At 39.8% G+C, this 16,366-nt stretch overlaps 1 protein-coding gene across 1 annotated transcript; it reads left to right on the top strand.

Annotated features, from left to right (window-relative positions):
* Nucleotides 1-7: 7 nt before the first annotated feature.
* On the top strand, nt 8-15,868 carry DNAJC18 (DnaJ heat shock protein family (Hsp40) member C18; the record flags this gene model as incomplete). The annotated part of the gene is made up of 6 exons (XM_085307817.1): nt 8-215; nt 1,388-1,573; nt 4,642-4,754; nt 6,137-6,246; nt 8,470-8,642; nt 13,186-15,868. Coding segments are annotated over 6 exons (915 nt in total), but the record flags the coding sequence as incomplete, so codon positions are not given.
* Between the last annotated feature and the right edge of the window lie 498 nt (nt 15,869-16,366).

Raw genomic sequence — 16,366 nt, 5'->3', positions numbered from 1 at the left:
CGGCGCCCCCGGCCCGGCGGGGCCTGGAGGGAGGCGGGCCGGTGACGGTGGTGTCGTGCTCGTTTGCAGAATAAAGCGGTGCAGGAATTACTACGAGATCCTGGGGGTTGAGAGGGACGCCAGCGAGGAGGACCTGAAGAAGGCCTACCGCAAGCTGGCCCTGAAGTTCCACCCGGACAAGAACCGTGCTCCTGGCGCCACGGAGGCCTTTAAAGGTACGCGAGGCGTCACGCAGCCGTCAGGTAACGGATCGAGGCTAACACGAGCGAGGACCGCGCCGGGATCGCGGCTTTGCGCCTCGTGTGAAAGCTTCGCGCGAGCTCACGTAACCCGGCCTTTTTTCGGGCAGGCGTGCGATATCTTGGTAAAATCCTGCAGCTCCTCTGCAAGCTTTGCCTTCAAAAGGCAGATGTGCAAAATACAGACTTCCATGGGAAGCAAGGGCAGAGGTATCCCAATCTCATTCCTAAATACCGCTGCTGCTTCCAAAAAATTCTTGCGAATAATATTGGCCGTATAGGAGAGCACATAGTTTTGCAATCAGTAACGGTTCTGTGTTGTAATTAAAGCAGGAATTATGCAAACCTGTAAAATTTTAGTCTAGCATCCTGGATTTTCCACTAATGTTGCAGTCTAAATCTGTATCAACAATGTTAGCATCTAAACTTGTGATTACATTTTCTGCCTCCCCCTTACTGTGTTGCAGGTATACACAGCAGCATTATCAGGCAGATCTAGGAAAGCAAGGTTTGCATTCATTGTATATTAGAATAAGGACTTTGTGAAGGGTTTTTCTTTATTTTTGTGTTATGCTTGTATCACAGCTGTGCTCTTTCAAAGACTGAGGAAGAAGATGAACTAAGCAAACTACTTCTGAGTGGTTTGAAGTTCACTATAAAATAAATATGCTAGAACAGCTTCACAATCTCTGCTAACAGAAAAAAATGGAACGTGGTTCTGCATCTTAATAAACCTCTGCAGCTATTAGCATGGTATTAGCAATTTTGTATTTGGAGGTGCACTGCTCCGTCTGTGTCAGTACTTAGTTTAATGTGATAAAAAGTTAAGTTCTCACTCAGTCTCTGGCAGATTTCTTAAATGGACTCTCTTGCATTAGTTTATTGAGTATTTGATCTTTCTCCACATACTTCAATATTTTGTCTGTCTTCTACTGTCAGTAATAACATGAAATAGGCTCCATCACAGTTAATGTTAGTATTGTAACATGTCTTATAAATGTAGTTTTCAAAAATAAAATGTTAATTTTTGGTCAAGCACAAATCTTCTGTGCCTGTTTTGGCCTTTTGCTACTCTGTTTGTAAAAGTCCATAGATCTGGAGATAGTACTTGATACGCATGTGTAACATTTCTCATATTCATTCTGCAGCAATAGGCAATGCTTTTGCAGTTCTGAGCAACCCTGAAAAACGACTGCGATATGATGAATTTGGAAGTGACCAAGAGAATGTCAGCACTGGCCAGGCCAGGCACTATAATTATTACACAGAATTTGAAGCAGACATCACACCGGAAGAAATATTCAATGTTTTTTTTGGTGGGCACTTTCCTACAGGTTAGTATCTGTCTGCGGAGTTCTTGAAATGTAAGGAACTGATATTAACCATAAATTAAGTTTAGATTCTCTTAATACTATTTGGTGAGTTGATAGTACCTCTAGAAAGAGCAAAAACTTGTTTGGATTTACTCTTTTCTCCCTCCCTAGCTTTTATGCCTAGAGAATCTCCTTTAATGCACAACCAACGTTGCTGTCCAAGAGTGCTGCTACAAGAGAAAGTTTAAAGTGTAGGATAATGGCTGCTGCTGCTGCTGGGGCAAGTTCATAACCTCCCAGCCTCTCTTCCAAATTTCAGACAGAACTGGTTAGGGATAGGATCGTTTTGATTCAGCAAAGGTTTAGGCAATGTAATTCTTGAGTGGGCCACATTTTAACATCAGCAGTAGCTGACTGTTTTTTTTTTTTCTCCCTCTCCCTGTTGTCCGTTGCCTGAAGCCAGAAATGGTTGGGTTTTTCCTTTTTCTTTCTTTCAAAAATGACTGGGAAGGGATCAGAGGCATTGTGGTCCCAGTGCCTCTATAAGCAGGAATGCATACATGTTCTTTTAGTTTGCACCAGCTTGTGTACAACTTTTTAACCTAACCTTCACTGAAAGGCATAACTTTGTCCATTACTGGTTATTCGGAATAGTAGTGACTACACCTGTAGCAGCTCTATGTGTCTCAGTCCAACCTTGGCTTTTGGATTTGTAATAAAAATGGCATGTTGCATGATTAGTGGAATGCCAGTTTGGATTAAAGGTGCCTCGGAAAGATATGGTGAGCCCCAAGCTTCTTCCTTGCTGGTATTCTTGTTCAGCAGTCTTTGTCAAATTGCGTTAGCATTCTTGCATACTGTTTCATGCCTCCAAGGCATAGTATAAACCAATGCACATACCAATTACTAAAACTTTAAGCAAGAGATGCAGATAATTACTTACAAGCACCTTGTAACCTCAGTCTGTGTGATAGCATCTTGCAGCTAAGGGGATCTCAAATTGTTTTAAAATGTACATTTATTGGTTGCAGAAGCAGGCCAAACTCGGCCTGACATCATTGCCGCTGACTTTGCAAGAAGGTGTACCTGCTTTTGCCGGTCACTTCGACCACTAATGAGATGTGGCCTCTGGTAGAACGTGGTTGCAGTGTTGCTTCTGGTGGAGGGGACGCTCAGAGCTGAGGACAGGAAATTGAGTACCTGGGGAACCACAAAAAGAATTTGGGTACTAGGGCTGGCAGGTCTAGCAGGTAGACCAGCATGAAGAAGTAAATAGAAATCTTTATCGCTGTGGCAAAGAACAGCAAAAAGGGAATTTCGTAGTAATAGCTATCAGTAGTAGGAAACAGTAGTTCAGACCCAAACCCTTTAGGAGGAGGAAATTTATATACACTTTCCTAACCTTAAAGTGACTTTTTAATTATTGAAAATCAGTTCAATAGTTCTCAGAGCAGGCAAAGTCCACACAATTTCTACTTAGCAAGAGAATTACTAGTAAGAGGGTGCCCAGATGAGTAATATAAAGAGAATATTTTTTAAACTGACATAAAGTGAAGTAGGACTTTGTGTGTATACCCTGAAGTTTGTGCTAAGCTAGTGTTGTGCTAGTGTTTTCCATTTCATGACACCTTGCTATCACCAGGTTTCCTGGAACTCTGAGTGAAAAATGTTGATACTGGGTTAAACTTGCTTAAATAGCTTATGGAGATGTTTGTGGCTTTTTGTTGATAGGTTTTTACCCTACATTTTTCTGTGGAAATTCAGTGAAAAAATACTAAAATTTGTATCTGTAAATGTCAACTTACAAGTCTAAAAGGTGACACTCCGCATAGCTTACTGTTGCAATTCTAATGGGCAGAGGCTACAAGCTGGATTCCCTTCTCATAGAAGAGCATGCATGGAAGGAAAGAAACTGCTAGCAGAAATTCTGTGAGAAGCTTAGGACTTAGGAAATCTTTTTCTAGGCACTCTGCAAAAGCCACTCCTACCCCTCCTGTGCTCACTTCTGTTTTTTCACAGCTTTCTGAAATACTGTCTGAGCAGCATTAGATGATAGAAAGAAACTTTATTTTTTCTTAGCATTATTTGGCTGGCTGCTGTAATTTGTTAAAGTGCTCAGTTGGAACTATGGTTGCCAACGTGCTTAGACCCTTGGTGTAGTCATTAAACAAGCAAGGAAAAAAATATTTTTACACAATAAGAAAGGTCACTTTTCTCTGCCAGGTTTCTTGATACAACAATAATTTGACAACACTTGCAAAATTCTTCAAGAAGATCAGATAAGGGATGCTATAAGAGTGTAAAAAGCTGTGTCATTTTTCCCAAGGCTTAAAAATAGATTTGCATTTCTATTGTCATAAGGCTGTAAGTTTTAATTCTCTATTACAAAGAGCTTTTGAATTTCAAAAGAGGAGGGCATAGCTGCTATTAAGATATTCATATGATAGTATAGTCAGAGTTTAAGCTTCAAATGAAAACAACATTTGCTATTCTTTCCTCATTTTAGAATTTTTTAAAAAATACAGCTATATTCAGTGTGCGAGGAAGGGAATCTTGAATTGTACTTTCTCTAAAAAAAAAAAAAAAAACTTTTAATGATTTTATAATGAGGGAAGAGATTTTTTAGTGAATGAATGTATTAAAGGCTTGATGGAAAAGACAGTAGAAATGAGTGTAGAAGAGCATATGTAGTAATTATGGGAGCCATAATCCACAGACTGAAGCAGAACAATTTTCCTGTTTAAAGCCTGGGGATGCAACACAAACTACCATCTTGGAGACGGATATGATAAAACTAATATTAAAGTATGGCCTACAGTAATAAAAATTATGGCAAGCTTCTGCAGTTTGATGTAAATTCAGATAGTCTTGGACCAAATTTTACAGTTTCCCTGGAATGCTTTTTTGGAATGTCATATTATTTTGGTATTTAAGTATGAAGTGCATTTGCACTTTTCATTCTGAGGTGTCTCATACGTAATTCGCTCTTTGTAGCCTAAGTCTGGATAATCAACCAGGAACTGAAAAATACAGGTAAGTATCAGCAATTGGATGAAAATCATGACTCTTACCTTGGTTTCTTCTATCAGGAAATATCCATATGTTCTCAAATGTAGCTAGAGATGCTCACTATTATCCACGGCGGCACCGAAACGAGAGAGCATGGACACAGGAGCAAGAGGAGGAAGAAAACAGGCCACAGGTAGCCAGGAGAAGGGATACATGGGCTTAAATATATCACCAGAGGGGTTCACTTACACGTCTGAAGTCAGTACAAACGTTTCCATCCGTGCCAGCAATGCTGTAACTATAGTGGATGACTTCAAAAATAACCACGTTATTTGTCTCTTACTAATCACTACCTTGAAAATACATTATATTGGTAGGGTCACAGGCTCTAGAGTTCCTGCCATCAAGTTTTTTGCTGGTGTTTGTTTTTTTGCCAGTTCTAATGGTTTGGTAATCCAACAGCTATTAGTCCAAATGTGGACTGATACTAAATATGGAAGTACTGGCTTGTCTACATGATGTGTTCAGTCCTTCAGTAAACTGGCAAGCAGTTTCTGCGCAGGTGCTGCACAGGCTTTATCCAGGGCAGGGATGTAGACCTGCTAGCTGAAACCTGTAGAGGAGGCACAGTGGGTTATTTGTTGTTAGCATGCACATGCATATACACATGCTGCCTATCTTCGGAAAAGTACTCCTCTGGAGGCAGTTCATGTAACTTAACAAGATCTTTCTTCAGGGGAGATAATTTCTTCCCTGTGAATTCCTTAAACACAAGCTTTGAAAAGAACTGAGATGAGATGATGGACTTAAGACTGTAAGTTTTCAGACAGCAAAGCAATGGCAAATAGATCCCACCTAGTGTAAATCAGATGTCCTTGTTGCTATCCCAGGATAGAGAGGAAAGCCTAATAGCTGCAGATTTTTTTTTGCTTCTCATTAGAAAAGGGATTTTAGAAAGATAGTTTGAAAATAAAATGAAGAGCAGAAGTTAGGATTTGTTTTTGTTCCATGACTAGCAGAACTCTTTGGTCCTTAGAGCTTTTTTTCAGTTTCTTGCTTTACGAAATTCGTGCCAACAAAAAAAAAAACCCAAATACCTGCATCCTGCCTCTGGTCTCTTAACCCTTTACATTTAAGCAGTTTTATCCAGTGATTGTACAGAGATTAGGATTTTAAAAATACATGCAATATACTTTATAAACTGCAAAGAAAGCCATAAGTGTAGATAGGGATTGCAAAGTGTTCTTTCAGTTTGGATTGTCAACTGGTCATTTGACAGGCACAATGCTGTGGGCATCTACTGCCTTGTGGAGAAAGCTGCGGATTAAAGAATTGTCATGAAAATGCAGTTAGAAGAAAATGAATTTAAAGAGTTTTCTAAGATTATTAATAAAGTTATTTTAAAATTCAAATGCCATCCCTCCCTAAATTCAAAAGTACTTCCTCTTTTTTTTTCTTTTCAGTTTGCATTTGATATATTGTTGATCTGCTTATCATAGCCTTGCTTCTGTGAACAAATACATCCTTTTCTACCTGTATCTTTTGCTGTCTGCTAATTTTTGTTGTCCTTTTCAGAACTCGTATTCTGCATTTATTCAGTTGATGCCAGTTTTCATAATAATAATAGTGTCCGTTATAACCCAGCTGATGGCAACTAACCCACCCTACAGTCTATTTTACAAATCGTAAGTCATTTAAAAACTAATCTTCCTGGTCTTTGGTGCTTATGTTAAGAAGGTAGACGGAAGTTGGTCTCGATAGAAAAATGGACGTTACTGTTCAGTTCTATTCTTTCTAGAAATGTTATCAATTTGTAAATAAGGGAATACTCACAATCCTTTTATATTGACAAATTCATGGAATCAGTTCTGGAGATCATCTAGTCGAACCTCCCTGCTCAAGCAGGTCGCCTAGAGCATGTTAGACAGGGTTGCATCCAGGTGGGCCTTGAATATCTCCAGAGAAGGAGACTCCACAACCTCTCTGGGGCAACCTGTTCCAGCTTCTCCTAAGTATTATCATTATGAAATTAGTTATGGCAAGTTTTGTTGTGCTTTGTACTGAACAAATGGGCATGGAGCCAGAGAGGTCTCCCAACTGCTGTGAAATATTTCTGCATAGTGGCATCAGGAATGCGGGTGTTGCTCAGCTACAATAGTTATCAGCCTCTTGTCTGTAGTCCCAAAGGATCTGTGGACAACTTCTGAGGTTCCCATGTAAAGTAATTAAGAAATCAGGCCTGTTGTTTGCGGTCTTAATTATCTGCACTGGGGCCTGAATTCCACTGGAAGAATTGCAGAGCTCCACAAATTATTTGTCTTGAAATGCCCTGGTTTAACATCTGCAAAGGAGCAGCAGAATCCCCAGGTTTGCCGGGAGCAAACTAAATTGGTCAGCTCTGGAAACACAAGGAATGCTAGGACTGCTGTAATCTGAGTTTGTGGGGCAGAGGAAAACCTCCTTGCTCTTCTGCTCAGCATCTAATGCTGGGAGGAGGGAAGCAGAAGCTTTTTCTGTTGGAGAGGCCTGACCAGTTTAGTTATCTTCCCTGGCTCTTACTGACAAAGGAGTGGGAGTTGGCACCTGTTGAAGGACCACAGGGTAGGGACCTGCTCTAGTAGGCCACCAACACCAGTAAGCAGAGTGCTCTAAAAACTCTCCTTGCACCCTTTGAGGGGCAAAGCTGTAGATCTAGGTTTAGGCCTGTATACTATCCACTATCATACAGTTTAATTGGCCCAGCAGCCTTTGTTGTTTTTACCACAAGATGTCGTTGTGTAGGTCTAGCCTCATAACACGATGTCTTTTTCAGCCACTGTTCTGAGATGTACTAGTCCCAAGTGAAATGTCCCACAATGCCCCTAAGCAGCTAATCCCCCCTGTTTTTCCTTCTCTACCTCCCCTTGTCCTGTTGATTTGAGATAGTCAGGCCTGAGCCCAGCATCAACAGTTACAGATCCTCTTTCTCTAAATCATATCCTTGAAGAACCAACCCTACTAAAAAAAACATTTTTATAAAAAGAGAGCATACACCTCTGCAACATAGTGAGAAAGAAGGAAAAGAGTCCATCAGACAAAAGATGAAGGGGCAAACTGAGTTCCATTCAATAAAGGGTATCCTTTGCTTTCTGGCTGCCTGCGTCTTTCTCTGGGCAATGATTTGAAAAAATGCCTGGATATCTTTGTTCAAATAAGGAAGTTCAGTAGAAGAGAATAGTTTAATCCAGCRACAGAGTTCTACATGCAGGATATGTTTCAGGATAATCCATACACCACTTCGCTTATTTTATTATTATAAAACCCGAAAAAGAAGTGCAACTAGAATCTCCCCTGCACATTCCTATTGCTACTAAAGGATCCAGAAGTCAAGGGAAAAAAAAGCAAGTCTAATTGTGCTATACCGTAAGCAATATTGGGCCATGTGCCTTTCCTGTAATCTCTATATTTGTCATAATTTCCCATGGATTTCTGTACATAGCTTGCCAGAAATTACCAGTAAACAGAAGAAGGTGTGTAGAGCTTCTTTTTATAGTAAAATTTGCTCTTATGCTTTGGAAGTGTCTTGACTGAGCTGTTGAGAACAAACACAGAATTTGGAAAGAACAGTGTCAGCTCTGAATCAGTTCCCTGCAGATATTTCTAAGTATGAGATGTTTTCACCTGAGTTTTGAGTGAATTCAATTTGTAGTGAAGTTTGTGCCTGACACTTGTAATTGCCTTCTTGGGTGGCTGAGGGAGCTATAGTCCTGCAGAAAGTTACTGTAGAGGAGAAGCTGTAAATACTTCTGCTAGAAATACTAATATGGAGAAACAGCTCTCTTTTTCTTTTCTTTTTTTTTTCTTTCTTTTTTTTTTTTTTTTAGTATTTGAGCTGCTTAAAAATCTCTTTCTCTGTGCTGTTTTCACAGGTCCATAGGCCATGTTATTAGTAGAGAAACAGAGAACTTGCAGGTGCCTTACTATGTTGATAAAAACTTTGAAAAGAATTATCAAGGTGTGGAGCTTCAAGAGCTAGAAAAAACTGTTGAAAAAGACTACATAGACTATATTCAGACCAGCTGCTGGAAGGAGAAACAACAAAGTAAGTTATTTTTGTTACAGGCGTGTGCATACAACCCATCTATAGTTGCCTCATGGCTATACTTTGCAAAGCACTGCTATTTTTAGCTTTATTTTCCAAAGCACATAAATTTTTCTTTTTTAAAGAAAAAAAAACTGTTGCACTCGCATCTGGTCTTAGCACTGAATTTGTTATTAAGAGTCTATCAAAGTTCATTTTAGGTGATTCTGACAGAGAAGTGGAAAGTGGCTTTGAACATTTGAGACATTCTTTTCCACTGAGTTGTTATGCTTAAGCAGCTCTTTACTTGATGATGTTTTAAACATAATTCACCATGCTTATTTTTCTCTGATAGATTGTTAGGCCTAGAAAAGATCTTGAAGGATCACTTATTCCACTCTTCCTTCACTGAGGAAGAAGCATATATGCCTTAGACTATCTCTGTGAGAAATTTATCTAATATTTTCTTCAAATTTTCTGGAGAAAGAGAGTCCATAACCTATTTGGGTATGTTTTGGAAATCTGCAGTGGACTGTTACTGGTATTTGTTTTCAGAGAGGGTACTTTGTGGTTATTTAATGCACTTATTTGCATTTTCTATCTTTAGTTGCATTTGAGATCATGTGTTTCATCATAGTCAAGACTGTCTTTTAAAAACAAGAATTGAATGCAAAAAGTGAGAGCACTAAAGTCCGAGTATTCAAAAATCTCATATCAGTTCTAATGCTGTCAGTCGAACATAAAGGCGTGTATGTTAACCCCATATGCATTATTTGTTAATTACTACCATCTAATTCAGCATACCATTGAAAATGGAATGTTCTCACTTTCAAAACCCTGCAGAAATCAAATTACAAAGAGTAGCTGAAGTTCAGATGTTGTGGATGACTCTTTTCAGCTAAAGTACTCATCACCTTAAAATGAGTAAATACAAAATACTGTTGTGCATGAAGGAAATTAAGAAGTTGTTTTCTGTGTAAATATTTTAATAATGGGTGGTAAGTTAGGCTTTTTTAATGGCTCTTTTAAAAACACTTCTCAGCACACTATTTAAAAACTGACTTTGCACTTGTTTGCAGTTTCTCTACCAATCAGATCATTATAGCATAAACATGGTAGTATGCGCTTTGTCTAAACAAGATATGCTTAATCCAGAGCAAGAGGTAACGATAGTATTGCTAACTCCAAACTGTTTGCTGATTTTTGATGAGAACGGTTTTTTTCTTTTGACTAGAGGCGGTTTATTTTACATAAAAATTAGGAATCATGCTTTTAAAGAGAAGTGAAGTTATAAAAATAAAAGAACCAAAGACATAAAATCAGAAAGATGCAAACAATCCCTTAAGTTTTGGTGTGCTTAACTTGTGATCTCTGAGCATCTCGAGCTGACGGTAGCAGTCTCTAGGTACAATATGGCTGTTAATAAGCATAAACCAAGGGGGGAAAAAAATCCTGGTAATTGACCTAGTGCTACTAAAAATTGCTATATTGTCCCTTTCATGTAGGCTTTGAGCCAAGGAGTGCCGTGCCCAAAAGGGGCAGCAGGGTTTGCAAGTCTAAAAGGGGCTGAGGGTCAGAGGGAAACGATCCAGCATCGAATGCCAAGTAATGCACACAAATAATGCTCCTCCTTAGGTTTTTACATTTTAAAGCTTTCAGCCCAAGTTGCTTCGTTTGTCATGTGCACATAGTGACAGTGTGTGCCAAAGAGAAGCCCTCACTGGGAATGGCAACAGATGAGAGCATCCTTGTCTGTACAACCGCATGGAGAGGTAGGGAGGGACAGTGAACGCAGCCACTGGCAGCGGCGGCCACAGAGCGCGTGCGCGCCGCGGGCCGTAGCATCCAGCAGTTCTGCGTGTCTCAAGACGGCAAAGGCTGCTGGTTCGCTGGAGCTGTGTCCTCATGCCACTGACTGCACTGGTAAATGTGCCTTTACACAGCTGTGTGCTTCATGCAGACCACCAGATGTCGGTTTCTATTTTTACATCCTGTATAATCCACGTGTAAAGATACGAAGGAGTGCTGCTCTCAAAAATCCCTGTGTATCTAGCAAGTGAACCTATGATGACGTTGTCATTTCAGGCTCTAAGTTAACTGAGGAGCAGAAATACACGCAGAATTAACTGTCGTATATATTAGTCACACATCTGCAAATATGCTTGCAATATCCACAATTAGCAGTAGCCTGAGGATAACACTGTAATTGAAAAAGCGTTTTCAGAATGATTGCCATCTGGGCCAGCAAGCCAGTAATGAATACAGCTGAGACTGTGCTAACTTTAGTACAGCTAAGTTTGTAAAAATAAACTTTGAATACAAGATGGAGTGATGGTGAAAAAAGTTCCCTGGAGACCTTGAGACGCTTCTTAATCAGCTGTTGTTTCATACCTGTGGTCCATTAATTTTTATTTAAGTGTTCAGCTTCATGTGGTCATTTTTTTTTCCTGTCAGTTGAATGTCTGTTAATGGTATTGTTTGTTTTATTACTGGAGTTGCATTTCTCTTCAGTACCGGTGCAAATGTTAGGTTTACAGCTGTTGATTTGATAATTTTTAAAGTGTTACCTAATGGCCAACTATCTGACTGAAAACTTCAAAAGGAACTAATACTTCAGTATTTTGTTCAGCTGGTGACTTTTATACGCTACTGTAGTAGTGTTTCTCCCTCCACTGCAGAGTAGAGTGTAAAAGCTGCTTACACTGTTTGGTGGTCCCCTGAAATCTTTAACACAGTTCGACACAAGAAGGCAGGTTCCAGATCTGCTGATTATTCAGTTATGGTAGCACAATTACGAAGTGACACTGAGCTCTACAAAGAACTCTGAAGCGGAAAGAGCTCCTTAAGAAGAGAAGGTTCAGTCAAATAAGGATGAAGGAACAACTGTGTATGAAAAAATTGAAAAATAAACAAAGCTAACTGTAAACTGAGATTCTTCATTGCAGTACTCCAGGCCTTTTGCACGTAAAGGGAAATATCCGAGTCCTGTTTTGCTGAAGGCATCTCAAGGCTGTGTCTACCATGTCTGCACTCTGCTTCAGTGATATTTTAGTTATAAGAACTGGAAAAGTGATTCCTGATCTGAAATAAAATGTTCATGCTTGTCATTTTGAAAAGCCTCTCAATAAGTATAGAGGGTCAAATGCCTTTAAATTTCAGTGGGACAGAGGACCCATGACATGAAAGATGCTGTTGGGATGTCCTATTGTTTGTCCTATTGAGATGTTCTTTCCAGTCTGAATGGTGAATTTGAAATGAGAGACTTGAAAGGTGTATAAAAGCTCTTAGAAAAATTGAAGTTCATCAAGTAGCTTGTGCTTAGGGAAATTTTGACCTTTTCAGAAATGAATTACTGCTATTCTCACAGGTGCATCTAATCCTGTATCTAAATTATTCTTTAGGGGGAAAGCTATATTAAGACATCCTTAGCTAATCAGCAAAAGAAGCTTCTCTGAGTTACATTCAAACAATGGCTTTCTTTCAGTTATATATGTTGCTTTTGTGAAGAAAATAAATGGAGTACACTTGAGACTATATTAATGAAAGTGCACACGGCCCTTTCAGACAAGTCCCTGATGTAGCTGCTCACTTTCCTATAATCATTACCAAAAAAACAACCAAACAAAAAACTAATTTATAATGCCTTCTGGGCAAACCTCTTGCCAAAGAGAGCTTGCATTTTAAGAAGCACAGCATAAAAAAAAGTCTATACAGCTTAACGGAAAATACTACATTCTAAACTGTTCCTTTAAAGTTGTATTTGGATGGGTATTCTGGGCCCTTGCAGAATGGATCTGCTGGAATAATTGCATTTCTCAGTTATGTGGGCAGGGAGAGGTATGGTGTTTCTGTATGTCCTGTAATTTCTGCTTAGCTTATTATACTCCCAATGGCTGTCAGAGAGAGACAACAGGAAATGTAGTCATGAGGCTCTGCTTTCCTTCTGGCTTCTCACTTAAGTACCACTGATACACACAGAGCAGCCCCTCACCTCTGTCAGTCTGTGCCTGGTGATATATTAACACCAGTAATGGTTAATGCATGATGAGATGTAATTTAAATGTAAATATTGGTGTCACCTAAGACAATTGCTATTTAGGAGGCCAAATAGTATCTGACTCGCCTCCTTTTACGCACAGTTACTTTACATATATACATATTTTTACATATTTTTAGATGGTTAATGCACAATTTTGTATCTTACGTGACTTCTGCTAGGATATATATTTATAGTTCATATTTTCTTGTAGTCTGTGATAACCAGTTTCACTTTTGTTTTCAATAGTTGTTCTCTAGGTATTTTACTGGTAGCATGTTTGGGTTCTTTTAATTGACTTATTTTAATCGTTTGAGTTTTCAAGCAATTATGAAAATACTGTTTTCTTAGGTAGCTAGCTTGGTTAAATCTCATGGCCTCTCATTAAAGAAGGTTTTTAACATTCCCAATATCACTGAAATAAACTGGATAAAAAAGCATGTTGTGAGGATTATAAAGCATTAAGAAACAGTTATTCAAAGCAGGCTTACAAAGTTTGTGCTAATATTTCTTCTTTTCATCTTTCAGAATCTGATTTGTCAAATTTGGCCAAGTTATACAGAGATGAACGATTAAAACAGAAAGCAGAATCACTGAAACTTGAGCACTGTGAGAAGCTCTCCAGTCTGATTGGAATGCACAAAGGGGGCTGACCAGGACATACACGTTCTGTGGTTTTATTTATTGCTGTTTTAACTTATGTTTTTATTTTTTCTTTGTATAAAAAGAGAAGGAGTCTGTTGTAAAGAGTCTGAATACTTGATTCCTTCATATAGTGCAGAGATGGGCCAACACAAGCTGTAGAGCTAGTGTTTGCTTTAATATACTGTACATTACGTTTGGTTCCAAGGACCAGTGGCACTTAGTGTAAATTAATTCCCTGGGAAGTGTTATTCAGTTTGGAACCTGTCTTTATGGTAGTTTGTCTGCCATCCAAACAGTGTACGCTTCCCAGGAGAGTCGGCACAACGTCCCACGCTTTCTGTATTTTATATGGACCTGCAGTTCACTTCATGCAGTGTAGTTCTCAGCATTAAAGTGTGCTAGCCTTTTCACAATGATCTCAAGCGGATGTCCTTGCTTCTACAGTGGCTGGTAGTGAGAATGTAGACTGGATGAGGGCCTATTTTCTAGTTCTAGTCTAATATTTAATGTTTAATTGAGAAGTATCAGGTACCTGCTTCAGGTAAGCTTTTAAGCACATTCCTAGCTCTCATTTATGTTGATGGGACTTAACCACGTGCTTCTCGGACTGAAGATCCATGCCTGATCGATTCCTCAGTGAGGAGACAGGCTGAGATTGCAGCAGGAACATGGAACAAGAAGAGGAGAGTCTGTGAATGAGATTGATTCCAGTGTCTGCCAAACTGTAGAGAAAGGACAACCGTATTTATTTTCTCATATGTTCTCAGTGGCATATTTTTAAGCTGGCTGTTTAGTTTCTGATTTTATTTGCAAACTCTTCTCCAGCTGTTACAGAGGTTCTGCTTGCTGATACAGTTTTGATGTAGCATATTTTTACTCTGAGCAGTTATGAATGTTTCACTGTAGAGATTAGTATTGCAAAGAAAAAGATCTATGTAGTAGCTTCCGGTTTTCTCTGAATCCTCCTTTACAAAACCAGATGTTTACAGGAAGGTTGAGGATGGGTTATGCTCATAAGCAGCACAAACAGAGTATTGCTCCGATAGAGCATCATTAAGCTCCCGAGCCAGTTTCTCTTGTGTTGTTGCTGGTGTGTACCCAGCAGCAGCGTCTAGTTTACCTGAATCAGATTAAAACTAACCCACCTGAACAATCCCACTTGTGGAGATTCTTAAATCATGCTTTTGCCAGTGAGATGAGAGGAGAATGGGCATGGCCATGATCCTGTGCAACGATGGAATTTTTGATGCTTTTTACTTGGGCATAACTTAGAGAAGTCTTAGTTCTGCCCATCCCAGTAGACAAGCCTGTACAGAACGCAGGAAGATCAGGACTCCGCACAGGGGAGTCTCAGCCTGCTCTCTGTTCGAACGCACACATGTGTAGCTGCACCCTAAATTTCATTCTCTGTACTTTTCAAAATAGGAGGAGGGAGGGACTTTCGTGTTCACATTTTTGACATACTAGATACCTGTAAAACTCGTGGAATGAAGTATTCTGAAGAATGACATCTCCAAGCAATAGAGGCACCAGTGGGACAGGCTTTTGCCCACCCTCCCTCCCTAACATGGGGATTTAGCATAGTAGTAGCAGAAGCAGTACTTACCTCCATGGCATGTAAGTACATGTCTGCGAAGAACTGAACAAATACCTGTTGCTTCCCCTATTCCTAAAACTCCCTACAAATAGTGGAGGAAGCCACAGATTGCCTTTGCTTAAACCTAGGAAATAAAGTGCTCAAAGGTTAAAAAAAAATGCCAGGTTTAAAACTGCCTTTAAAATTTAGACTTCAGTCTACATGTGCCTGGGCATTAAGGTGCAGTCATGGACTAGTACTCTCTGCATGCGCTGCGGATGTCCTTTTGACATAGTGTACGAGATGGCTAGTACTGAGAGTGAATTGGGACTGTCGATAGCAAAAACTGTCCGCGTGGTATACTTGTCACATTTTGTTACAACAGTTAGAAGTTGTATAAGAAATGAAGCCAGCAATTGCACGAAGAGAAGCCTTCCCAGTGATCTAGGACAACGGAGTTGGTGCCTGTATTGGGTTTTGAATCTATGCTCTGATCTGCGTAAGTTGTGCAGGTTCGTGTCTGCAGACAGGTAAGTGCTTTAACCGCAGCACCCTTAGGTGCACGCCCCAGGTATGTTTGGACCGTCACAACTACAGCAACATTGCTGCTGTGAAATGGTGGTGGTGCCCAGCTCCCCACTGGGAACTTCTGTAGGAGCACACAGGTTAGCTCAGCAACGCTCATCAGCCGCTCAAGACGGGAAGAGTGCCGTTAAAAGAAGGCACTTAGAGATGCGGCAGTGAGTTGTTGTCAGTCCGATATAGTAAGGCACAAGTGTGAGATTCTCTAAGGACAAAGATGTTTGATTTTGTTCTTCYAGACTGGTAACGTGGCAGAAGGTAGAATAGGCAGCTTTGATTCCGGTATTTACCAATTYTGAGCGCTTGATGTGTGTATGTATAAAAAGCAATACTCTTTTAATGTTGCTTTTTATATATTAAATACTCTGTGGAATATATTTCAATTATATTAAAGTGGTTGGACTTCCAGGTTTGTTATTTTTCCTTCTCTTCCCTGTCATTTCTGTTTGACTCCCGTTACTAAAGTAAAACAGGTGGAGAAAGCAAATGTTATGACTTTATTGGACCTGTGATGTGAGGTACAGAACTTGAATACCTGTATTTCACACTTAGTGTGTCGCACCTTTCATCCAAAGATCTCGAAAGTGCTTTATGGAGGTGGGAGACTACCTGTGAGAAGCCCGGTAATTCGAAGCGACTTCCCCGGCACTAGGGAGGAGGCCAGGACTAGGTGGAAAATGAGATCAAAAGATAAAAATATTCTAAAAAGCAGTAAGATGTTCTTTACGCATAACCGCGGTCAAGGACGTTACAGATGAATCGGTGCCGGTTTTGCAGGCTGCGGATAGGGACATTTGTGTCTCTGACGTGTCTTTAGCGGTGGACACCGACACTTTTGTAAAGCACTGGCATCCTATTTACTAAAAAAGGCAAAAAAAAAAAAAAAAAAAAAAAAACTTTCCCATT

This window comes from Rhea americana, unplaced genomic scaffold (assembly GCF_003343005.1).
Source record: "Rhea americana isolate MKP2758 unplaced genomic scaffold, rheAme1 scaffold_264, whole genome shotgun sequence".
In the NCBI taxonomy this organism is placed as follows: domain Eukaryota; kingdom Metazoa; phylum Chordata; class Aves; order Rheiformes; family Rheidae; genus Rhea; species Rhea americana.
Note: the sequence above shows the minus strand (reverse complement) of the source record. Positions and strands in the feature narration are given on the sequence as shown.